At 40.8% G+C, this 25,965-nt stretch overlaps 1 protein-coding gene across 1 annotated transcript in view; it reads left to right on the plus strand.

The window, feature by feature from the left end:
- The window catches only part of CACNA1C (calcium voltage-gated channel subunit alpha1 C), a 493,845-nt gene that overhangs the window by 265,916 nt on the left and 201,964 nt on the right, over positions 1-25,965 (plus strand). The window contains exon 4 of the mRNA XM_055807493.1: positions 23,553-23,692. Within this exon, the coding sequence (XP_055663468.1) occupies positions 23,553-23,692 (140 nt within the window). The remainder of the gene's footprint in view (positions 1-23,552; positions 23,693-25,965) is intronic.

Consider the following 25,965-nt stretch of genomic DNA (forward strand, 5'->3'; position numbering starts at 1 on the left):
AGTTGCTCTCAGCTTTGGTCTTTGGTAAAATTCTAGCCTGCATAGTTTTTGTAGTAAAGTTTGAAAATGTCCAGTAAAGCTTCAGAAACTATAAATCAAAGAAAAAGAATGATAAGCACAGTAATGCTGTTCTTAATAGGTCCTTTTAAGGCAAATGCAGGATTTGTGTATTTATTCACTGTTGTATTATGTACCAGTTTGAAACAGATACAGAGTCCATAGAAAAAATATTTTTTAATATGGCAATGAGCAGTATACAAGAAAGTGCAAAATGGCATGCGAAAGAGCTGATTTATAATCTTCCCTAAAATTTGCTTGAAAAGGAACAAAATAGGGGACAAGTTACAGGACAGTTTTGATTGGGATTTTTAAAAAGAAATTATCCTTCTTATCCATTAATGAAGCTGGAAGCAGCGCTACTGAAAACTGTAGGAGCTGTGCTGTTTTATTCGCCACTGGGAATAGAAGTTGGCTTTTGGAAGGAAACTGAACTGTAGATATCCTACAGGCATCTCTTCTTTCTAGGCACTCTAACAAAAAGTACACTGGCAGGGACGTGTTGTTTCTCTCACCCTGAGTCAATGCACTAAATGTTTTGCTCTTTGTTTTGCACTATCAAAGACTTAATGCTTCTCCTGTCATTGTTTCCTAAGTGCTTTCATGGTGTGAGCTATGTGGTACAATGATGGAAGGGGCTCCACCTGTGACAGAAGCCTTGCTCTGCTGACTCTGCAACTGGCAAATGGAGTTCTCAAAACCATGCTCAGTCAAGCTAGAGTGTCTGAGTAATATATGTTTCTCAAGTTGAGAGCTTGAGAAATGGAGTAAAAGTCTGAGGGAGGCCAAAGTCTTCATACTGTATTGTTTCTGCATCATTCATCTCATTCCATGCTGTCTCCCGTTGCAAAGGAAGGATGAGTGCTGCAAGTAGGACCTGCTCCTGGGAATTAGCAATATTCAGAGGTACATCATAACTGAGTTCATGCGGTTTTCTTTAGTCCTGCTTCATAGTCTGTGCCTTTTAAAAAATACCTTACTGAGACTGCTGAAATCTGATGGCTTGCCGTTTGTGGCAGAGCAGAGCTGCAGCCGATGTGCTATGGCCCCGCTCTCAGGATCCTGCTGAAAGGCAAGAGTTGAGTGTCAGTGTCTGTGCCTCCACTGCCCTTGCCCATTCCTTCCACTTAGGCCTGCTGCTGTTTTCTGGCAACCTGTCTTGTTTGTTAGTGTCAAGAGAATCAAGCAAAGCATTCCTGTATATAGAGCTTCTCTTGGGCTCACAAGATGAATGTTGACTTTCAAGTACAGCTGCTGCATACAGATCACAGGGACCATAGAAGATCCATTTAGATGCTTGCTTTTGTCTATACCCTTGAAGGGGGGAGGAAGGATTTGGAAGCTGTTTGTGCTGGCTTTGATGGCAGGCAGGTGAATTGAGTATTCTGCAAAGCCTTCAAAACGCAGTGAGGAGGCTTTCTGTCTGTAACTAGTGTCCCTTTCTCGACTGCTCTTTCTACATCCTAATAAGTATATCCAGATCAGTTATACTAATGATAATACACCAGAAGCCCAAAGCCTACAGTCATGGAAATTTACTTCCCCTTTCAGTGAACCAAGATATAAGCAAATAATTATGTTTTTAATATTTGGTACTGTCACCCAGAAAAATAATACTCATCAATTTCCTGACACCAAAATCAAATGCAACCCACTTAATTACTAGCAAGTAAACAATGATTCTTCCTCCTTAAAATACCCAAACACGTTCATAATTAGCTAATTAAGCTACCATATAAATGATTATTCAATATAAAAGAGCGATTGAGAGGCGGGCAGAGGAGGCAAAGCAGTGAAATCATTACCCACAGACACACTTCTTTCTCCAAGGAAGCTAGTGAATCATTACAGGAGAGATGATGGGTGGAAAATAATAAGAACAGCAGCAATAATTAACTTGACAATATCTGCAATTTGGAGCCAACCAGTATGTTTGTTTTGCTGAGAGAAGGCCACATGTGAGAAGATGTTTACCTCTTTCTCAGCACTTTTGCAGCACACATTGCAGATGGTGTTGGCAGAACAGGGTAGTGAGAGGGGAGCTCTGGGTTGTGCCCTCCAATAGCCTCAGCTCACTGTGTATGATTTGGGTAAATCGCATAGTCTGGAGTTCTCATTGTTGAATGTCCAGCTTTAAGCAACAAATTCCATGTTTGTGCAGAGATTCTGAGTGGGCCTGAAAAACTGCCGAAGAGTTACTCACAAAACCAGACTTGCAGTTGTATTTTCTGCTGTAGACAGAGTAGTTGCCCTAATTAAGTGCTGTTGTGGGCCGAGTGGCCCATGTAAAACATCACTGTGCTTGATGAGCCTTCACTCATTGCAGTCTACGACAGAAGCAATGCCCAGCTTCTCCCTCCTTCCTTTTTAAGATAACTTGAGAAATCCTTGAGGTTATGAAATATCTTAATATTTTACTAAAGGGGGCCATTAGAGTAGAACTACAATTTGATGTCTTTTCTGCAAATTGGTGAGAATGGTTAAAAAAAAAAAAAGGTCATCTTTCCCTGGTGACTGGGTGTCAATGCTGAGTTTTTAATGACACCACTTCTAATATCCAGGCAAACCAGCAAACTCCTGCTGGTATGTAATTCCTTATAGACAAATTTCTTCATTCAGGTGCTCTTGAGATCCATAAAGAACAAGCGTTTTGCTGCAAGGAGATCCATTGGCTTCAAAATTGATTATGTAGGTTTAATTTCCAAAGGCATACCAAAGTGACATTCCTTACTTTCTGCATCTTTTCTGTGTTTCCACAGCCACTCTTGTAGCTGAACATTGCCTTTCAGCTTCAAGATGGTTGTGTTTCTCTCCTCTTTCCCTGCAGGAATCAGGCTGAGGGAATTCCAGTGATATTCCTCCATCACATACCTCATGTATCAAATATCCTATGCAGGTGTTATATTTCTTTTTTTCAGTTGAATAACAGCTAAAAAACAACTGACTGAAAGGGCTATTTGGTAACAAGGCAAAGAAAGCAAAAGTTGGGAATACTGTTCAACAGGATGAAAAATGTGTGTGCCTACTGGGTAATGGAGACAAACGTCCTTTAGTAATTGTATGAGTCAGATTAATTATTATCCAATGTTGTAAACCTGTCTGCTGTAGTCTTTTTCCTTTAGCAGGTTGGTGGAAGACATAGATCTATTGGTTCTCTTCCCTCCCTTAAATCTAAGTAATCTTTGTAAGACTCTTCTATATTATGGTATTGGAGATGCTGCTGGTTTTGTGATCACTTGTGATGTACTAAAGTGGTAACATTTCTGGACAAACATTGCAGAGGTGAGGTACAGGTTTTGTGCCCTTCAGATTCTGTTTCCCGAGAGAACTGTCTGGAGTGTGTGGGCCTTGGTAACTTCAGCTGGGCAATAAATTGAGGGATATCTTAATTGCTGTGTGGTTTAGCTTTTCTGCCTTGTCACTGAGATGTTTGTAATGTTGTAAGGGGAAATGTGCATTTTGTTTAGAGGCCACTTAACAAGAAAACTACCTGGTGGCTAAGGAAAAAAGAAAAAATGGAAGTGAAGCCCAGGGATAGGGAGCAGACATGAGGGATGCCTGCAGAATTGATCAGTCTTCCCCAGAGCACTCAGCAAGCAGCATCTTCTGGGCAGCCAGGTGAACAGCTGGGCTGAAGACCAAGTGGGCCTGTTTGGAACTGCTGCTGGAAATTACTCATGAGGAGGAACCGAAAATAATAAGATGCATATCTGCCACAAACACAATAATTGTAAAATTTGGTATACAAAGTACAAAATTATTGGCTTACTTGCAAAATACAACCCTGTTCCTTTCCCTGCTGAAGACAGTAAGAGCTACTGAATAACTCAGGAAACATTGGTAGGTGCTTTGGCACAGACAGAAGAGCCAGAATTTGGATTGGTGGCTTTTGAAATTTTTGTCTCTGGTTCACTGTTGTGCCAATTGCAGGGCAAGTAATAGCATAAGGAAATGTGACTGTGGGATTCTGGGTTCTTCTGTTTTCTGGGAATTGCTAAGGAGTCATTTTGTCCATAATGCAGGTTAGAAGTTTAGTAGCTCTTGCCTCCAAAGGTCCAGACTAGCAGTTGGAATACTTGGCTCTCCACGTACCTGCTGTTCAAAACCCTTGATGAACAGTAGGATGATACTTTTGCAGCATTTCTCTGCAAGTCAGGAGGAGAGAAGTAGAAATCAGTCTTGGGGCCAGCAGCAGTGGTTGCTGCATGGTCTTAAATAAGAGCCAGAGCACCACAGATCCTCAGACCACTTGTTTTTCCCCAAGCTGAGTCTGGCTTTGTACCTTATGCTTTCCTGGTACTATCTTGTTTGGACTTTTCATGCATCCCTGTCAGCCTCTGATGACTCCTAAGAAATATAGTTTTCTTATAGGTTTTCCTTAAACAAAACTAGTCTAGGGATTACAAGCATCCTTTACCATAGGGTGCTTGTAGTGTTTTATCAGTGTCACGGGAATGCTGGCAGTGTGACAAAAGAAAAAAAACAAACAACCAAACAAGAAAACAAAAAAACCCAGCCCATAAAAACATGTTTTTAAATAGGGTAATAAAGTAGGATGAAAATGGGAGAAGTCACAGGAAGGAGGAGAAGAAACAAAAAAACCATCAAGTGTGAGGAAGAAAAACAAAGGACTGAAGTAATAAGCAATTAATTTGTAAAACAGTTTCCAGGTTAAGCTCTGCTTCTATGTCTGCCCTTGCTGCAGTCCTCCATGTTGTCTTGTGTCCACTTCAAGGGTCTCTGGAGACAGCAAGCCGCCTCCTTAAAATAGGCGTCTATCCTCTGTGTGTTGCAGAATGCCATTGTCCTGTTATGCAAAGCTGCCTTGACTCACTCCCTGGGGTAAACTGCCTTCAGGCCTTTCAAAACCATGTTCAGCTGTCAAGATCTTCCAGGAGAAGTTAGCCAAATAGCATTTTTTTTTTTTTTTTTTGCTTTTACATATCCCTTACCTTCTTTAAGCATCCTGAGTTCAAATACCCTTGCTTACAAGAGCATCTTATTTTCTGATCTCTTCTTCCATCTTGTCTATGTAGCTTTGTCTTTCCTGGTTAAGTTTCACAGCCAAGTAATCTTACTTAGATTTTTATTGTTTTAACCCATGAAAAAGATAGTAATTCTTCAGAGCAAAACCCTCAGGCTAAATTGTGTTTTCATTGACATTCATGCCCCACCATTGAATACAGTGCTGTAATCATCTGCTTCACCTTGAGACAGCTTGGCTTCCTCCTGTGTGCTCTTTTGAAAGCTGTCTGCTGTGTTGACTGAGAGCTAACTGCTGTAATGAGAGAGGGAAAGGAGAAATATATGTTTTCATATAGGGATATTCATGCATATCCCTTATGCAACTGGAGGCAGATGTCAGCACTTTCAAAACAGGCAGCAAAAGTCATGATTTGGTGCAGAGATGGCTGTCCTCATATACTGGAGTATTAGGGGCATTTGGGAGCTAGGTATTTTTGAGGAAAAATTGAGGTGTAGAAAGATTGGCTACTTTAGGGTAAAACTAGACACACAACATGAAAAGGAAGTTACCCTGAGCTTAAATTGGTATAACTGAGAGGAGACGTACAAGTGCCCCAACAGAAAAATCTCAATGTGAATTCTTTCTTCCTGTGCCTTGGGAGTCTGTTTCTCATTGTGCTTTGGTTTAGCTTTTCTTTCCTCCCCCTCCTTCGCCTCTATCATTTTTGTTTATCATTCTCTAGCCCTTCTAGCATTAGCATCCCAAATTAATATAGCACAATGTAAATACCATGCACAACTCTATTACCTAATAAACAAGTGTACATGTTAAATATTAGAACATGATTAAGCAACAGAATACATCCTGTGTCCTAGATCCTGCATGACTCATATGTCATGGCAGTTAATAGCCAATCAGCTATAATTGAGTAAAGCAAGAAAAAAGGATAATACTGAAAAGGAGGGGGCTTGGTGTGTTTTGGCTTTGTTGTGTTTTGGGTTTTTTTTAAATAGTACAGGATTCTTTTCCATTAATAAAAGAAAATAGATTGTTGTGTTGCCTCCATTTAAAGGTCTGGGAATACTCTGTGTTCCTTGCAGGCAGATTGGGAGTATACAGAGGGATTAAGCAACTCTCCGCAGGAATGCAGGCATGCTGGGCAGAGATACAGCTTTTAAATGAGGCAAAGCCACTTAAGATCTCAGGGTACAAAGTAGAGAAAGCCTCACCAGTCAGAAAAATGCAGAACATGGGAATTTCTCTAATCAAGGTAGGCTCTATTTATCTAGCAGAGATTAGTCAAAACAGAGAGAATGACACTTCTAAGTCATGAGGGAAAATCCCTCGGGATGTTAATATCACATTTTATTAAATTGTTCTGAAAGGAAAGTTTCTTAAGAAAACCTGGAGTTTCTGGTTACGGAGCAGTGCAGATGACGTGGTACATTTTTAGATCTTGCTCAGACGTGGAAAAACTCAGAGGGTAGATATAAGAGAAGAATGTATCCATTAAAATATAGGGATGTTCATAGGCCTGTATGTGTGACAGCACATATTTTTTTCCCTTCCTAACTGGGCTGAGTTTCAAAGAGTGAAAATCAGAAACTGATAGTACCTGCTACTCTTGGGTTCTTTTTTTTTCCTAAACACCAGCATATTCTTAAATGTTTAAGAATAACTGCTAAAACTGCAGTACTCCTCTCAGAAATTACCACCTGGTAAAACACAGCCCCATAAAGATTATTTTAGAAGGCTGTAAAGCTCCCTTTGGGAAGCTGCGAAGTAGGAGCCCTGGTGAGGGAAGGGCATTGCGGGCACAGCTGGGGCTGGGACGAGGCCACATCCCTCTTTCTGGGGACACCACCATCCTACCACTGGTAATTAAAGGACCCAATTTCCTTCCTTGTGAAGGTCTTCCTTGCTCACACCACAACGGCCCAGAGCACCAGCCTTAGCAAAAGCTTTACAGTACATGTTTGTAAGGAGTGTGGTGAGTTTACGTTAGGAAGGAATGCTTGCTGTCAACATAAAGCCAGTATTCTCTCGTTTTATTTATGACCTGCTCAGAATTTGATCTTGGATCTCCATTTTCATCAATCTACCCACTGCATGAATTCTTCTCATTGCTTTTAAGGAGTGCCATGACCTTACCAGCGAGCTATACTGTACCTATTGTACAAGAAAGACCTAGAGATGTACGCCTTGTTGTGCACTCAGGAGGTGCGCCATCTTTTTATGTAATTCGGTATTGTTCTGCATTTTAAAGAGCAGAGGCCTACTGTGTTACTTCTCGCAGTCCTGGAGAGTGCATCCTGTCAGATACTGGTTTAGTTGAACTGAATCGCAATTTTGCAAAGGATGTTTTGGTTCCGCACAGAAAAAAAAAAAATAGCAACAGTAGGAGGAGCGGCAGGTTCACGCACAGGGTCTAACTCAACTTCATTAGGACGCTGGCAACTGGTTTAAGTTAGGGTTCATAAACAGAGCCACGGAACTCTGTTTTGGAGAAAAGTATTAAAGATCCCTCTCTGGTGAGTGTCAATGCAGCTTACCTGTACAGTACGAGGCACACTGGCACCTGCTGCACCCCAGTTAACAGTCAATTGTGGATTAAAGAGCAATGAGGTTTTAGCAAATGAAACCACATAACCACTACAATACAATAAATTCATTATGCTATGATATATTATATCCTCCATGCTTTTAACCGGTGTGTCAGCAGATGGCTGCTAGACTGTTTTTGACATGGTTTTTGTTCAGATATAATTTGCTGGTTGAGAGAGAATTTTGATGCTTCTGGTCCGCATTGGCACTGTGGTTGCATTTGCAATTGTGACGTTACAATGCAAATGTTATCAAATAATATGTGTGTTGCTATAATCACTATATGTCAGAGTAGTTTACAGAAGTGACCCCAAAAATATCTTTCTCAGATAATGAAGTTTCTTTGGCATCTCGCAAAATTGCCTGGTATGTACACCTTATCTGCAGCATAGAATAGCAAAGTGTCCCCTCAGGATTCCACCACCCCACTCCTGATTTTGTCATAAGGTGGTAATCAGGTAGGTCCAATTTCCAAATGTGCCGCTCAGTTTTGAACAGCTTGTGTTTTGGAGATGGAGACCCAGACACCTGCAGTTTCAGCTGAATCTATGGAAATCTTTGTACACAAGAAGAAAAGTGGAGTGCAAAACAAAGTAACAAAAAAGAGACAAAAGGATAGAAAGATGGCAGAAACAGAGGCAGGAGGTGGAGTGGAAGCAACCGAGTGGGACAAAGAGGGGGAGAGACAGCAACATCTCAGTTTTCGTCCACCAGGAATTAATCAAAGATTTCTAAACATTTAGACAAGGTCTTTCCATGCTTGTCAGAGGTTTGTCTTCTCTAAATTGCTATTAGCTCGTTAGCTGGTTAAGTCAGCCAAGTCAGTGTGCCAAGCTCCTATCCCTAGAGGCATCATCGCTCCAATTAGTCAACAAACCACTTGGTGTCTCTGAAAAAAAATAATTAGGCTGTCATTGTCCAAAAATGGGTACTTAGAAATGGAAGACCTCAAATCTTCAAATACCTTTATCCTATGCACTTCTCAATTTTCCCAGTTGTGAAATGGAGACAGTTTCTCTTTTGCCCATGTGGTATGTTTTATATTTTAATTCATTCATTAGTGTCTATGAAGTCTATTGCAATCCTTGGATGAAGGAGACTCTATTTATTCAAGCTGGTAGTATTGCTGCTTTGAAGACTTCTCTGATCTATGGAAATCAGTAGGTTCAGAGGCCTAAGCCAAATTCTCAACAAATGCCGACTCTTTCTCTGCTGCCTTTAACGAGGAAACTCCAGTGTTGCTCCAGAGACATAAGGAGTTCAGCAATCCGCTAATCCCCAAATTTCTCTAAGTCCAGGATTAATTACAAATATGATCAACAAAGCTCATAGATTTTTGCTACAGGGCCTCTAAGGACCCAAAGCAAAAGAGATCAAAAGAAGACTAAACATTCACAAGGTCATGTTCCCTAATGCCCTTTGGAGGCAGATCCACTGAGGAGGAGAAACTTCTGCCATAAATATCACCAGCCTAGATGAGAATCGTTCAGAATTATAATGCTTGAGAGTCTTAGAGAGGGGAAATCCTTCCACTTAAAACTCAGCCTCTACAATGTAATCTTAGAAAACTCTGAAACTATACTGTAAGAACAGAAAAACATACTTTGTGGCCAGTGTGATGGCAATGACATTTCTAAACCAATCAGGCCTGGGGTGAAGCCTGAATTCTGTTTCCCCCTAGAGAGCTATTGATCTCCTTTTTCAAATGATGGCATATGAAGGCATTCCTTGAAATCCCAAACGACTAACAGATTTCTTGCATAGATCTGCCATAGCTGCATGGGTGTCAAAGATATTTTGAAAGGCTATTCAGTCATGAATACAGAAGGACTGTCCCCTGGTGTTTTTCTGTCCAAAACCAATAGGCAGTTGCCTCCTTGATGAGACAGATCTGGCTGGATCTTGTGTCCACGAACATCTATGAGAACCTCAGGAATAGGAAAGCTAGGGCTAGAAAATACCTGGAGGGGGGCATTTAATCATTCTGCCCCACAGGACGATTCAACCTCTAGTGATTTCAAGTCTGTAACTTCAGTTGTAAGTACTGTAAGCAGCAAAGTACTTGGCACAGCTCTGTCACCAATACCAGCATCCCAAGGAAAGGTTTCCTTAATGTCCATCCTAAACCTTCTTTGTGCCAGCGTAAAGCCATTAGTTCCTGCCATATCCAAAGTGAATGCAGGCAAACAGGTTATTCACCACCTCTTTGCAGCAGTCTATATATAGCCTTGTCTTGTCTTGCCTTCTCTATCCTGAACAGCCTCACAACAGTCTTTCCTCTCAGATCATTTTTCTGCACTTCAGAAGATCCTTGCTGCTCTCCCCTGGTTCCTCTCCAGTCCATCCATGTATTCCTTCATTCACAGAATTTCAGCAGAACTTTCACTCCTGCTGTGTATAGCAGAAGGATTTTTTCTTGCTTCTTGTGGTTTGTACGTTTGTTTACACATCCCAGCATGTTGTTTGCTTTTTTTGTTTTGCAATAGCATGACATTAAGTCACATTCAGTCTGTGATTGACTATAGCCCCTGGAGCCTTTTATGAAGATCTAAAGCACTAAGGTGGAGAGACAAACTTATCCCTGGCAATCTCATCCTTTCAGTCAGCTCTAGAAGACTTGTGGAGTAATTTAGCCCTACTTGTTTCGTATCTGGCATGTTATACAAAAGATTTCACTGTCATTTCCTTTTTCTGTGTAACAGTCCAACTAAACATATTATACTACAGTGAATGTAACGACATCAGTTCTTGGTAATTGAACTTTTCATGAAGGGAATGATTGCAGAAAGGAAGCTAATTAAAATTAAAGAATTTCTCTTAATTATTTTATGGCATTTGCCACAGCCCAGTGGATTCATAGTCCTCCTGACTTTTTTTTTTTTTTTCATCTCCTTGTGAAATCTGGTTGAGTTTGAAATAAAGCAGTGAGACACCATGGGAGAGTGAAACAGAGGACACACAAGCAACAGGTGTGGTTGCAAGAGAAGTTATGGAAAGCAGCTTGTGGAGTCACACTCAGGGGCTTGAGACAAGTCCTTGTCACATGCAACCTTACTGTTTTTCTACATCTTCATGAATCCTGATGGATCCTATAAGGAGGGAATGGCTATGAGAGAAATAAAATTATTTTGGAAAATTTTGGTTTAAACTGATGGACTAAAATGGGAAGATTTCAGCAAAACAGAAGTATTTCCATCCGTAAAATGTTTATGAAAAAAATTTTAGATTGCTGTGTTTGTTCTTGCAGTCTTTCAAGGCATCAGAACAAACTGTGGACTGAGCAATGCTTATTACCTGCTAAATTTGTTCTTCTTCCATCTGTGTGTTATTAAGGGCACCAAAGAGAGTCAAAACAGAATGAAAGAGTAATATAAAAATTATTTTTCACCCTTTCTGTGTTTGTTCCTTTTTACAGCCTTTTTGCTGTTCTGTAACTAATAGCATCTTATTGCGTTTAATTATAGTTTTTAATCAGTTCCACCATTGAGCTCAAACATTAGCACAACAGTGCCTTAGCATGGTTTATAGACAATTAGAAAACACTAAAATCCCCCAAGTCTGTGCAATTTGATTTAGTGTTACTACAGGAGAATATTTCTGGTAATACTGGGCCTAAGCTTACTGTACTTTCTCAGTTTTTACTCCATTCTTGCTCATGCAGACCTTCTGGAGGTTGGTGGATGTCCAAATGAGTACTTCACTTAAAATCCGTTCCGTGAGAGATTTTTAAAATATTTGCAAACTCTGTATTTTTACACTCTTCTTCTTCTTCTAAAGTGAGTTTAAGCTTATTGTGCAATAGATCTTAAAAGCTTTACCTGCAATGCCTTACCATTCATTGAAGATACTACTTTTTGCAGTATTAAATAAGTAGTTTGATTTGATGTTTCTGAATTTAATGTGGTAGTCTTAGTTAAACACAGGAATCGTTGCATGTTTGACTGGGAAATAACAATATGGTAGGAGAAGAATTGCCTTAAAACAGCATGCAGGAGTTCATCCAGCTCCTGGCACTTCTGCGCTGGCAGCAATGAGTCCAGCTTTACTATGTGTGATCTATAATGTACAGAAAGCAGAGTGGGAAAATCAGGGGGGAAGAAGCCAGAAAAAGTCATGGGATGACACTATACAGAGCGTGTGAGGCTATGAGGGGTATATACCGAGCACAAGAAAACACTTATGCCCCACCAAAGTCCAAGTACAGGCATCAGCCGTCTTTTATTTCTGTGGTGTGAGCTGGGACTTGGCCAACAGCAAGGCAAAAGTGATAGGCTTAGTGTATTACAGATCAGTCAGAACAACTAGTCAGGATGAAAAACCTGGAAGACATCCAGTAGAGCAGCCAACAACATTAATAGCATTAAAAATAATTTTCAGGCAGATCAATATGAATCCTGTTTGCTTAGAGCCCTGGGGTGATGGAAAAGAGAGAGAGCCTTGGGAACAGAGTAAGTGAAAACAAAGTGTATAACATCTTATTTTCATCAAGTAAACACAGAATCTTTGAAATCCAAGCCTATTTGGCAAAACACTTGCCAGCCCCAAGCAGTAGTCTGTCTGACGTAGGGGAGATCTGGCTGAGTTCTTAGAGATCATTTCACTGGGAGTGACCTCCTGAGTGATGGATGTCATAAGGATTTGACTATAACTGATGAAAGGGAATTCTGGTTGCGGGTTGGGATTTAGATACTTTTTTCAGACAGGCCAGCTGAAACCTAATTTTCCCTTTAGACAGAGATCCCACAGCCTGCAATACTTGTAGGAGATAAAGCCACCCCTGAAGCTAGGGAATGTAAGAAGAGCATGCCTTTTTGCAAACTAGCCAGAAGCTAACCAGGCTGAGTTTAATTACAGAGCATTATAGGACATTAATAACATTCCTGACCTTTCACTATTCAGAGTTTAATATTTTTCTTAGTTTTTATTTTAAGTTTATCCTGATAAGAATAAATTCTGTCTTAAGGGTTTATCATAGTAAATTAAAACACAGGTACATTGGCTGCCTGTCCTCTGGCATGAAAATTAGTAGCTCACTATAGTTCTTTACAGACTTTTCATTTGCAAATAGTGGCATGGGTGCGACGTTCATTCCTTATTAATGCCTGAACTTCATCAGAAATCCTTCTTCCTTATTTTTAGTGAATTAGATGTGCTAGCATGCATTAACCCATTTTGAAGCTGTTTCTCTTCTTTCCATTTTCCCTCCTGCTGGTTTGCCAGTCAGGCTGGTGGAAATCTAGGCATTGCCTGGGAAATTCCAAAATTTTGAAATTTGGTTTTATTGAATATTAGAATAAAAAGGTTGAAGTAGTCTATATGTGATATTTCCCCTCTTTACAGTCCCTAAAGGAAATTTCTCAGACAATTCCAGTGCAGAAATAACAGTTTCATTATGTTTAAACATTTTTATTGAACAAAAATGTTTTAACATTCTCAGATCCATGTGTTTGGCTTGCTTGAAGCAAATCCAAATATTTTGTTATGATGTGACCTTGCATTACTCTGCATCCACCCAAATGCAGCGCTGTGGGCTTCGTGAGGGTGATCTAGCATCCTGCAGGCTGAGTTTGCACCAAGTAGACACCTAGACCCAGACTAACCGGATAGAAGGTGGTGGCATTTGGGAAGATTATTAGTTTGCCTCTACTTTGCATATTACCCCTGCAATACGCACACCTATGAGGGTGAAACACATGCTTATCTTACAAGAAATGAAAATACATGCCCCAGTCTGACAGGGAAGTGGGGGCACAAGAATCCAAATTCCATTTTCCAGCTTCTTGTCCCTGGGTCTGTTTCAACGTAGAAGCCACTACAGTGAATGTTGGCACAGTGGCTGGTGGGAGTTAACCGAGGGACAGAACTGGCAAAGAATATCAGTTGTTTGGGGGGGATTTTTTGGTTAGCTTACTAGAGCATTTCTTTCACTTCTCCTTGCCCAGAAGAAATCTTCCTACTCTGCAGAGCTGCAGCCTTGTGAGCTTGATCTGTTTACAATGAAGTCCATTTCTATTCTCTGGGTACTGCACAGGTCATAGTCATGTTTTTAATTACCAATTAGACTTCCATTAAGGAAATAAAATGAGTTTTATGTGCTGGTTGTCAAAGGTCCTTATAGCTGCCTCATTTCATGTGCCCTGTCCGTTCAAGCAGCAAGCAAAGGAACAGAAACTTACTCAGGGGTAGTAAACAAAAACTGGAAACCTTTGCCCCACAAAAGGAAAGATAGAGGCTGTGATGGAGAAGCTGCAAGGACTTTCCATTTTCCGTTCCCTTCAGTTGTGTTTTTCGTGTCTGCCATGAGCAGTGTGAACAGAATGTTAAATATGCCCTTAAGTTACTCATGGAAAGAAAAGGTCACACACACGTACACACGCTATGGCTCTCTCTTTCTCTCATGTATGTGTATATATTGTGTTTGTACGAATGTGTACAGAGAGACCGCAACCCTAGAACATTGAACTGTGGGACCAATTTATTTGCTTAGAAGTTTCAAGAAGGAGAGGTTATAAATAGTCATAAATTCAATTTATTTATAAAGCATTCCCTGTCAGGCATCACTGCACTGCACAAACAATTTTAAAAGAATTGTAGTAGATTAAAAACATAAATTAGAGCATCATAAAATGCACGAGAGCGATTGGATTAAAATGCATTTGACAGAAATGTTTTAAAAGTGGGATTTGATGAGCTCTTCTGGGTGGCCGGTCAGAGAAAAGTCTGTGCTCAGTGGCCTGTTAAACAAAGGTTCAGGGCCAGATTTCCACAGGGGTTCTCTTGTGGCTCTCTAGTTTTTAGCTGAGTAGTTGAGAGTAATTCACAGAGGGCCTAAATTGTGCTGGATTTAACTATGGTTTGTCAAGGAGCCAATGTTTGCTGACATCTGATCCCATGCTAGCTCCCCAAATACTTTCTTTGGCTGTTCGCTTCTTTCTCCTGCTAGTCCTTTTCTCTTCTAAAACCATGCCCTGTGCCAAGGGCTTGCGCAAGAGAGACAATACCAGTCATTCTGTCACCTCGGTATGTGGTGGTGCCCCCTCCAAATTGGGGTTCCTCCTGCAAGGCAGTTTAGGAAAGGTTTCTAATTCTTTAGTGTTGCCTGAGAAGTTATAAAGAGGATGAAGAGAAACAGGGAATTCAGCCTGGAGACAATTACTGACTTACCTAGTTGAGAAGATAATACTTTCCATGTTAAAATTAGTAGAAAAATTCTCCCTGATTCAGACTGTATTTTAGTCTAACCTGGCATGTACTAGAATTACTCAAAACCTTGTAGGATCAGATCATTTGAAAAAAAATAGAAAATGCTTTCTGAGAGAAAAGATGCTTCATTAAATTAAGTGTATGGAATGTAACTCCTCCACACCCTTTATTCATGAGGGCATTGTAAAAACCATTGGCACACAGAAAGTCTTGTTATGGGTATACTTCCAAAGGAACTCACTATCCTCATGTTGAGCTCTGCTGGAAATTCAGTCCTTCATTTTGGGGCCAAATTCTTGGCGATTTCTTAGAGAAGATGGCTGAATATGAGCATGAACATTCCTCAGTGTGTTTGTCCATATGACAACAGCCTAAGTTTACAAGGCAGACAAACTACAGTTGTCCTAATGTTGACTCCAAGCAGTTAAAAAGTCATCAGCTCCTGAAATCATGTGATTGACTTGAAATTAATAAATCTCATGGGGACAGGGTCACTTCTTTTCAGCAGTCAGACACTTGGGATTTGCCTCTGTAAAGCTTTTTTCCTACCACTAAGAAGTTTATAGAGTTGTTGAAGAATAATGCACTGAAAGCACTGATTGTGTAATGATGATCAGATTAAAACAATATAATGAGAACAACTGCAGACCTGTGACTTTAGGAACCAGCTTATGGATGGTGCAAAACAAAAAAATGATTAGAACGGTTATTGCTGAGGTCATGTAGCTTGTTTCCAAAAACAAGCATGCTTGTGTATGCTGCTTAGATGATGGGCTGTAAAGAAGACCTTTTAGAAACTGTCCTAATGAGTCAATATTTAATTAGGTCGGTTTTTTAGAATTCCTCCTAAAGTGGGATATATATTTACTGTTCTGTCTGGCAACAAAATGCTCAATATTTAACACTAACATGGTTTTGAGCATAGAAAGGTTAGGTTGTGCTAGAGAGGACTGGTTTTTTATTATTAATAATAATAAAAAATAATAAAATGGAGCACTGAAATATTTTATGGTTAATAGGCTTGTATATCTCATTGCATACATGATCAAGTTCAAACACCTGAGCATGGTGAGTAACCAATTTCTAACTTATTTGGGTCATTTTGGGAGCTGGATGAGACATGATATGCCTTATGATGATCTGTTAGATACAGCTGTCATACTGGGGCTGCTCTGATTTAAATGGATTCTTCTGGTACCCTGTCCTTAATCAGCAGCTGGTAGATGGACAATGTGATGTTTCAAATGGCTGTATTGACTTTGTGAGAAGACGCTGGACTGCCTCACTGCCTTTGAAACTGCATAAAGGAAACTAGTAAAAGCTTTCTTCTGGGGTGAATTTAATTCCTAATCATGGGAAACCCACAGCACCTAGCCAGCTTTTAATTTCTATCCAGAGATCCTAAATGAGGTACTCTAGGTCATAAGCCTTATGCTGCCTTCCCTAATGTTGCTTCCTCCTAGAAGAGTAATCTCTTATTGGTCTGATCAGAATATAAAGTAACAGTTCATTTCAGTTTAATCAGAGTAGTGGACCAAAACAAAAGAAACTAAGGTATGACATTATTTGCCTCCAGAGCTGTTCAGTTTGGAATATTTATACATGGCCTGTCTGAATGGCTTTAATTCTTGGTCATGCCAAAGAAAAACTGAGCCCATAAGGAACACATTCTCTGGGTTTAATTCATATATAGGCAGGATCCTATTGTTCTGTTTCAGTCCAGAAAAGAAGAAAACTTGAGAAACGACACCCAAGAGATTTCTGCTACTGCTAGACAGAGACCATATAGAAAAATATTACATAAGTTAGACATTATCTAGTCAGCATTGGAGTCCAAATTTTAAGTCTGAATGGATGCATAATCCTTTATATGAATTCAGAAAGGCACATGCTTGACCATGTCTGTTGTGGAGAATGAGGCATCCCACTGGGAAACATTGATGTGCAATGGAAAGGAAAGAGTGAGTTTGCTGGATTGTTCTGAGGAATAGAGGTGCATTTAGGATTATAAAATATGCATATAGTCTTAGAAAAAATATAGGTTGAAAGGGACTTCTGTGGGTTGTCTAGTCCAAATTCCAACTCAAAGCAGGGCTATCTTCAAAATTAAATCAAGTTGCTCAGAATCTTGTATAGTATGAAGGTTTCAAAGTAATACTCCTCTTTTACTGTGGTCCAAATGATATTGGTATGTCAATTCCTTCTGAAATGTAGCATTTCAAATAATTACATGATTATGTATAGCTGGAGCTTGTTTCTCCACCTAATGTTAGTAAAAAATGAAAGTGACATGATAGTACATCAGAACAGTAATGTCATTCATAGCTGTACTTTAGTTTGAGTGAATAAGGAACATATGGCTCACTGAAAGGGAAAGTGTGTTTGTACAAGGTACTAGCACAGGGGGTTTGACCCCCTTGTGCCTTGGCTTTGTATTACAGTTGGACTCTGACACAAAACATAATTCCACTGAACCCATAAATAAATTCAAGCTGATCCCTGCCAAAGTGCTGTAAGAAAAATACAGAGCTTAGTCTAGATCCCACAAGAGAGCTATGGATGAAGTATTCATTGATTCGCTAAGGAACTCTTGAATATAAGGCATGTGTATCAGGTCTGTAATCATTCAAACCTATTAATGTCTTCTCTTCTACAAGTTCTTTAAATGCATCATGGGCAGTACTGAAGGCTAGCCTGCACTACGTTCCTTTTTTATAGTTTTTTTATTTCAGATTAGTGAGATTTCTGGTTTATTCTTCCCATGTTGGACACCTTTAAAGTAGCTGTATATAAAAGTATCTCCCATTCACAGGTGTTAGTTAAAAGGTTTTATTTCTTCAGTGCTTGGTGTGAATTAAACTGCTCATTGTAAACCCTGACATTATATAGACACTGCCTTTAGTTGGAGAGAGGGCAATGCTGATCATATTTGGAATGTAACCTTTCAGAAGCTGTTCTGACTTCTAACATGGTGGGTTTTTAGTGGAATGCTAGTCATCCACTTCCTTTTTGGGGCTTGTTTTATCCTTGTCAGGTAAAATCAGACAGTGTTCTTTTGCTCAAATTTTAGGAATATTCTTTTTGGGGAATGTTATGTTTTAGAATCAGCAGTAACAGCAAATAGAGTTATGTTCAACAGCATGCTCTCTTATCATCCCTTTCTATTTATCAAAGAAATGGATATGGCCACTTGTTTCTGCAGTGGCATTAATTTTAAGGAGAAGGAAGGAAAAAAATCCAAACATGTTCTCTCCTTTAAGTTTTATTCCTTCATGTGTTTGTGTACTATTTTCACACATACTTAGCTGAAAATGTTTCCTGAGTAACTGAGTACATTCAGAAGTAACTCATTGTCAACAAACCTGTCTTAACATCTGCTTTATTGAATTAATCCTTTTAAGTGCACACATGTGTCTCTTCCTCACTGAAGGTCAAAGTCACTGATGCTAACAGCAGCCTCCAGGTCATCGTATTCACACAGTAAGGATATCCATATCTCAGATGTGATGATAACTAGTAATCAAAAAACATGGAGCCTTTTTTCATAAACTTCTGGGCCATGTTTTCCAGCACTGCAGTTTAGTCTCCTTACTGCCCATTTTCCCTACTAGGAAAAAATCTTGAGCGCTTCTACTCTGACTTTTATCTTTCAGAGCTATTACTGCAAAACATCCTATATGACAGAGGCCCTTAAAATACTACTGTTTTCCTTGGACTGCTGAGCATTTGTGTTACTGAAGAAATGTATTCTCTTATGTTTAAGGAAGCACTAGGGAATAATAACTCAGACACTGACATAACGTCATGTAAGGTCAGACAGGCAGCTTCATAAAGGTTCTAGCTGTGCAGGGCTTGCTGCACATTACTTCAAATATGTAAGCTCTAGGTTTTGAAACATGGTTTGTAACAAACTGAGAAGAGTGCAAGCAGAGAGAGACAGCAAAGTCTGAGAAAACCTTTAGTGACTGAATTTGAGACTGTAAACTCTTTAGAATGGAGTGTATGAGGTGTAAGAACCTGATGTTTATTTGAGCCTTGAGTAACTCTTGCACAGAAAATTATAACCTAGTTGTGCTGCTGGGTGAGTAAGGTTTGGAGAGCTAGGATCAAGATAAAGTGAATCATTCTGAGAACCATTTCTCAGAAACAGCACTGGTCTACTTACTGCTCTCCTGACAAGAAAAGCCTCATGGCACCTTACAGTAATTTCCTTGCATTTCCTGTTTTCAGATTCCTTTTATGAACCCAGGATGCCATTAGGTACAGTTTAAAAATTATAAACAAAACAAAATCTATGACTTCTTCAGAAGGCACATGGGATTTGAGGGATTTTATACTTAATACAGTATCCTTTTTTGGAAATATATCTTAGAGCCTTAACGGTAAGTTAATGTTTGTTTCTTTGTTAAGAGTATGATGATGTACAGTTTGTTTCTTGGCAAAGTTAGTGACAACTAATCTATCAGCCCGAGTAGCTGACGCTCATGTCCTGTATCTGTACAAAACAAAACAAACACAAAAAACCAGTGGTAAAGCCAGTCCCAGAACATGTGTATGCTCCAGACTGGCCAGTTTTCTAAAGCTTTTGTCCTTCCTCTTCTTCCACTCATATATTGTTGGGGGTTTCTCTCTGGTTTTCAAAACATCATCATCACCGTTTCCCAAGCAGGAACTTCCTGCTTTGTAATTCTGCCATGTGCAGGATGCTTCACGTGTCTCAGCCAGTCAGCATGGTTCCCAACTCTAAGACACAAATAAAAAAGATACTGTTCCCCCTTTCTTACAGCTCCAAAGTAAGCTCCCTCTCTTTTGATGCTGTGGCTTGGATTTGTGTTTCAAGGGGCAATGCTGTTGCTGTCTCCTTTCCCTCCCACAAAGCTAGTGGGCAGTTCCCTCCCTCCCCATCAGCAGGGAACTCCCTCCAAGAGAAATGTCAGTTTTTGTCTGGCTTGGTTTCTCTGGAAATGGCACCAAACTGGCTTCTCAGAGAGTGCAGGTTATGGATACTTTGCAGTGCTATGTCACTTGGGAGCTTGAAACACTGGGGCCCTGTCTGCCTAACCTGTGAGAGCAAAGCTTCAAATGAGCAGCCAGAAGCGTAGATGCCCATTTAGCAAAGGCAAATTAATCATTCTGCAGCTGCTGAGACAACAGGTCTTCCTCTCATTTCTAACCTGAGGCAGGAGTGGTTGAGTCAGGTTGGTAAGTTCATCAGGCTGGGTGGCATCAGAACTGGGACTGCAGCCCAGGTTCTTGGGAACGCAGTTATGCTACATCATTATTGAGTTACGCTGTGTTCATAAAGGCTCTTGAGTTTTATAGTATAAGGAGAAAAGGGAACACAAATTAATTAGCAGGCTTTTCAAATTCTGCTCGAGTCTAAGCAGGAGTAGCTGCACTGAAATGGTCTTGAAGTAGCTGCACTGTTTAATCTCGGCAGTATTTTTCCTTCAGCTTTAGATCCTGAAATCATTAATTTAAGTGCAGAGGATCATAAAATCTCTCTCCTCTGCTCAGCATTCTGTATCTTATGTTCATTTCTGGGGCTTTTAGAGAATTTTATTTTTTATGGATCTTTCCACCTCAACCAGATATTGTAAGGAATTTATTCAAACAGCTTGTAGTTGTATATGTATAGGGGTGGGTGGGTGTGTATATGCACGTGTGTGTGTAATATTTTGTCATATTATTACCTCAATTACATGGTTCAACAAACTGCGTTATTACAATAACAAAACAGGAGTCTGTAGTCCCATAAGCATCTTTAGAGTCAAAAAAGTATGAAGCTCCTAAACCGAACCAAATGGAACCTGTTAGTTGTTGAAAAACTGCCTGCTCTGTGCAGTATTAAATATTAAATCAAAAAGCCCAAACCAAACCAAAACAAAAAAAGTTGTTCCAGAATTTTCTTGAGTATTTGCTTTCTTGGACTTTTGATTGCATTAGTACAGATATTTCAATGAAATTTGTGGTGGGAAAAGGCTGTTCTGGCCAGGCAGGCCTGCACAGCCCTGTGGCCACAGAACCACAGAACCAGGCAGAGCTGGCAGCAGCATTTGTCCCAGGGTGCCCAGACCTCAAGGGCAGTGTTTGCTGTTAAAACACTGAGCGCAGGATCAGCTCTAGGCCTTCCTCTTCAGTTGTGCTGCCAATCCCCTTCAGATTGGACCTGGAGTTTAATTAAACAAGAGGGTGGGGCTCTCAGCATCCCCTGGCACCAGTCTTGGCTGTGACTGCCACGGAAGGCTTTAGGGGAAGGCTGGTTTTTAGGGTGTGCAGCATTTCTCCATGAGCCCATGTCTCTGTTTACAGAGTGGGATGATGGATGAATTGAGTGCACAGGGTAACCTAGAAGGCAGTCCGAATGAGAGCGTGGTCTTGGACCTGCTGTGGCCCTTCCTAGGGGCGGGGGGGGGGGGGGGTGCTGGGGGGGGGAAGGGGGCTTGCCCACAGCTGTGGGAAGTCCTTGGCTGAAACAGGGAGTGAGGCCCACTGATGGGGTGGGTTGCAGTGAGAGAAACCTTTTGTTTCCATCCTAAAATATATTCATTCATCCCTAGTGAGACCATCTCTATCCCAGGCACAGCAATCCCTACTCCCACCTCAGTTCAGGGCAGGTATTTCCCCCCCAGAGTCCATTTCCACCCTTCTCCAGGCTCTGAAGAGGCCTGACCTTGCCCCCTCGGCGGGGAGGCATGGCAGCTGCAGGCCTCTGCGGGGTGGCGCCCAGCCTCGCGCCGCGCTGGGAGAGGCCCGGGGCAGCCAGAAAGGTGTCGCATAGACCTCCCAGCACACAACTGTTTTGTGCCTTGTTTTGAGGGCTTTTTTAAGAGGTTTTGTGACAGCTCATCTGACTTGACAAATGTGCGCATAGAGCTTGATTGTTTGGGTCTGTTTGACTTGTATGATTTGTACATCAAAGAGCACCCCTTCAGCTGTCAGCAGCAGTGGAAGGTGGAGGGCTGCCAGGTTAGTCCCTTCTAGGAACACGCAGGCCATTTTGGAGCTTTTTTCTGTGGCCAAGCCCGTGGCCAAGCCCATGGCCAGACTCCTGGTTGTTAGCACTTAACATGCCAATTCCTGTGCTAAGTAAAATAACGCATATACTGTTTGTAGAGCTGGGGACAGAGTAGTCACTAGTATTGTATACTGTTGTTTCCTTCCCTGAGTTCAAGGGTAGGGAAATGCTTAGTGTGCTGACCTGTCTCCACTTGGGACAACAATGGACAAATTCGTGCTGTGGGCATGTTCAAAAGCTTTACGACTGGATCACATAACTACAAAGTGATACTTTTTCTTTTTTAGGTGTTCCCCATACTAAGCACTGGGGAATACTGCAGGCATTATGAAACCATTGTCTGAGGGAAACCAACAGTATTTTAAAGCACAAACATGTGCCTGCTACTGTCAGATGGAAATTCTCAATCTTGTAAAGTAATATGTTATTGTAAACATGCAGATGAACTGGAAATTGCCTTTTTTGATCAGTGGGTTGCTATTGAATTGTTAATTACCTGGAGCTGAATGAAAGATGTTCAAATGGGCAGCTGTCAAACAATGGAATGATTGATGGAATACATTTTGTATTGCTGTGTCATATGAAAGTGTCATACATGCATTCAACTGGCCATAGGAACAGAGCAATTGCAGTTCGGAGCTGAAAAGAAAAACAAAGTAGTTACCTGCCTGATAGACTTGATGGGTATCCTGTAAGGATATGACCAGGAATGCCTGGGATGTTTTAATTTGTATTTATCTTAGACTTCTATTTCTTTAATGTGAACTTTTAATAACTTTGTAGTTTAATTTTGTAGGGATCTAGTGTTCTTTTGCTGTCATCTACTTTTTATGTGGTTTTTTTTCCCACTCAGCTTGCCATGCGGCACTTTTGTAGTGATTACCTAATGCTGCAGTTTCCCTCCTACTTACGTGGACGTTCCTACCATTTCTGCAACACTGCTATTCTTATTCCACACTGGGGCTAAAAAACCAGAGATGAGAGACAGTGAGCCTATGTACCAACTCCAAAAGCCTGCTTGCTTGTCCTGAATCAGACTGTACTGTCACTGGAAGTGACTTTGTTTGGATATGCTTAATTGCAGCCTGCATTTCACAGGGACATGTACATTTCTGGTGGAATGACTAAAAGCCTCTGGCATTAGTCAGCCTGATCTGTAAATCATTTATCACCAATATTCAGCCTACCTATTCCCCAGCAACAGAAAAGGGAATCCCGAAGGCGGCACAGTTTAACACATGCGTTAGTCTCAGGTGGGCCCTTCTCTTTACTTCTCCCTCTCTCTCTCTGCAGTATTGCATCCAGCAATGTTTCCCCTTCAGAGGCAGAAGAGGACTGGATGCAGTTGATTCTGATGGCTGACAATATTTGGCAATGTACTCTGTAGAGAGCTGAGTGCTCGAACATGCCTGTTGACCATCTCCCCTCCTCCTTCACACAGGACTCTGCAGTGGTCAGTCCCTGCCAAGGCAAGGGCAGCAAATCTCAGAGCTTAACCAAAATTTACTGCCACTGTCCTGTCAGACTGGCTGCACTGTGCAAGGGTTAGGAGAAGAGCCCTCTGGCAAGCCATGCATGTTAGATGAATCCAAGTGGCGAGTCAGTGAGTTGGAGGCTGCACAGGTGGACTGTGACAGAAGAAAACATCCTTATCCATGGTTTGTCACTCTTGCTAACCATTGTCTCTCTTGTTCTCTTCCCCAGGAACGAGTGGAGTATCTCTTTCTCATAATTTTTACAGTGGAAGCATTTTTAAAAGTAATAGCATACGGACTTCTCTTTCACCCCAACGCTTACCTCCGCAATGGCTGGAATTTACTAGATTTTATAATTGTGGTAGTAGGGTGAGTACTGACATTTTGTCTTTGAATGCACTGCCCGCATGGGGATACTGGCAACATTTAGGAGCCTGAGGGTGGGGGAATGCCTGGTACATTACATATGGGTGATGTTAGAGGTTGCTATACATCATGTTCCTCCTGCAACCACCATTTGTCCCTCCTTTGTTAACACCCCTATGAGTCTTTGCAAGTTTAACCAAGTTTTACTGTGTAACCTAAAAATACAGTTAACCCGCTGGTCTTCTGCAGGTGTAACTTGATTCATGCTAATTTCAGTGTGTAGCGATGATTTACCTTGAGGTAAATATTAAGGATTAGCAATCCGTTGATGTACATTTTCTGTCTGGTATTCCTTGCTGCTTAGCCTTTTCCGAGGCTTTTAATGGTTTGCAAGGCATGGAAATGAAACTGCTTTTTTACAACGGGGATAAAAAGGGGAAGCAGCGCAAGGCTGTTGGATAAAGTCAAATGCCTGAATGTGCTTAACTGGAAGAAAATCCCTTTGTTTGTAAATCTGTGAGAATATTAGAAAAAGAATATCTAGATGGGATCCTTCAGTTAAGATTGGATTGGATGACAAATAAATCTTGCCATCTTGTGAACATTTACTGATATTTCTCATTCTCAAAGATGGATGAAAAATTTAAATCCCAGGTTTTCATACTTTTTCATACAAACAGATACAAGGTCTTCAGTTTGATTGCACTTTTCTGCTGGTGATTTCAACATTTTTCATTTTGACCCTTTTAATATTTTAACCTCTTTAAAGACTAATTTTACTATTGTAGATCAAATTGCCACTTTGAGCTGCAACCTTTCTAATCCCCTTATTCCTCTCTGTGTTTTTCAAGCTTGGCATTTAATTTATTCGAATAAAAGCAAAGTCAAGCTCCTTCATTTTCTACCTAAGAGTAAGAGATAAGCAAGGGGTTTGTGTTGTGACTGTTGAAGGGAAGAGGTGAAGGATAAACTACCCCTGAAGACAAAAAGAACAAGTATTTCTTCACCTGAGTAATTTGTCCCATCCTCCTACCACTCCATTGTCAAAGAGTTTCATCGCCCACAAAAACTTGCACTTTTTCACTTCTTTACCAAGGAAAGCCTGCATCAGCTCCTTGGGAAGCTGTCAAAAGGGACACTCTCAGTCATCAAAGCCTCCTCATAAATTCTGCCCCATACAAAAGTCCATCTAGCTTCTTGACCATTTTTGTGGTGGACCCGGAAAGCTAAGTCAGTAAAGTGTGCTACCCAATCCCTCCCACTTCCCATCATCATGGGGAAAAGTGGGTGGAAGGAGAATTCCCAGTGAGGGGGAAGGAGGACAAGCTGGAACCTATTCTTAGTCCCAAGACCTCTCTGCCTCCACATGGGTGTAACACTTCTTATGGCAGTGCCCAGTCATCTTTCTGCTTTGTTCCTGCAGCCAGAGGATCCCACAACAAATTACTAATTGGAAATTGTAAAATCCCCAGCCCCTCCACTGACATCAGTGTCCAATTCTGTAGCTGGTTCTGCCTTTGAATGCCCTCAGATATCGCACCCGCTTGGGAATTGCTGCTTGAGTTGAAGAAAGATTGGAGAAAAAAGTCCTGTGAATGTGGTTATTCTCATTTCATTTTTATGAGAAAGAGACTTTTTAAAGAAAGGACACATTACCTCCTCTTCATCCATTAGAATGTAAAAGAACGAGGCTCCAGAAATCACAGGGCAGCTTTATATCTAGTTTAAGTACAGTCCTTTTCAATTTTCCTACTAGGGCAGTTAATCAGCAAGATGATATTCGTACTGAAATTAATTCCATTGCCAATGACAGAAACTGGAGCTCTGAGCTCTTCTATCTGCTCATGCCTCCAGCAGCTCTCAGTGACTTGATGGGGAACAAAAAATGTAACTGGGGAGGGATTACATGAGAATAATAAACGTGGCCAAAACCCCAAGGTCTCAGTTAAATAGTAACAATCTCAAGTGACAGATTTCACTTCAAGGCCAGATGGGTTTCTTTGATGTTTATCTGTTTAAAATCACTCGCACAGTGCCACAGCCTAGGCTGGTGCACTGCTTTTTCTTTCCACATCCCCTCTGCAAAATCTACATGGTGATACCATCTGTTCCTCTTCTGCCCTGTCCTCTTTTCCTAGGGGCTATCTGAAATCCCTCAATGACATTATGTTTAAATTTCAGTGTATTTGAATATTTTGTCAGGGGGGAAGTCCCATGGAAAAGGTTTAAAATAAATTTTAAAGAGAGAGAGAGGATAAAGAAACAAGTGCTGGTAA

Source organism: Falco peregrinus, chromosome 6 (genome assembly GCF_023634155.1).
Source record: "Falco peregrinus isolate bFalPer1 chromosome 6, bFalPer1.pri, whole genome shotgun sequence".
Lineage (NCBI taxonomy): Eukaryota > Metazoa > Chordata > Aves > Falconiformes > Falconidae > Falco > Falco peregrinus.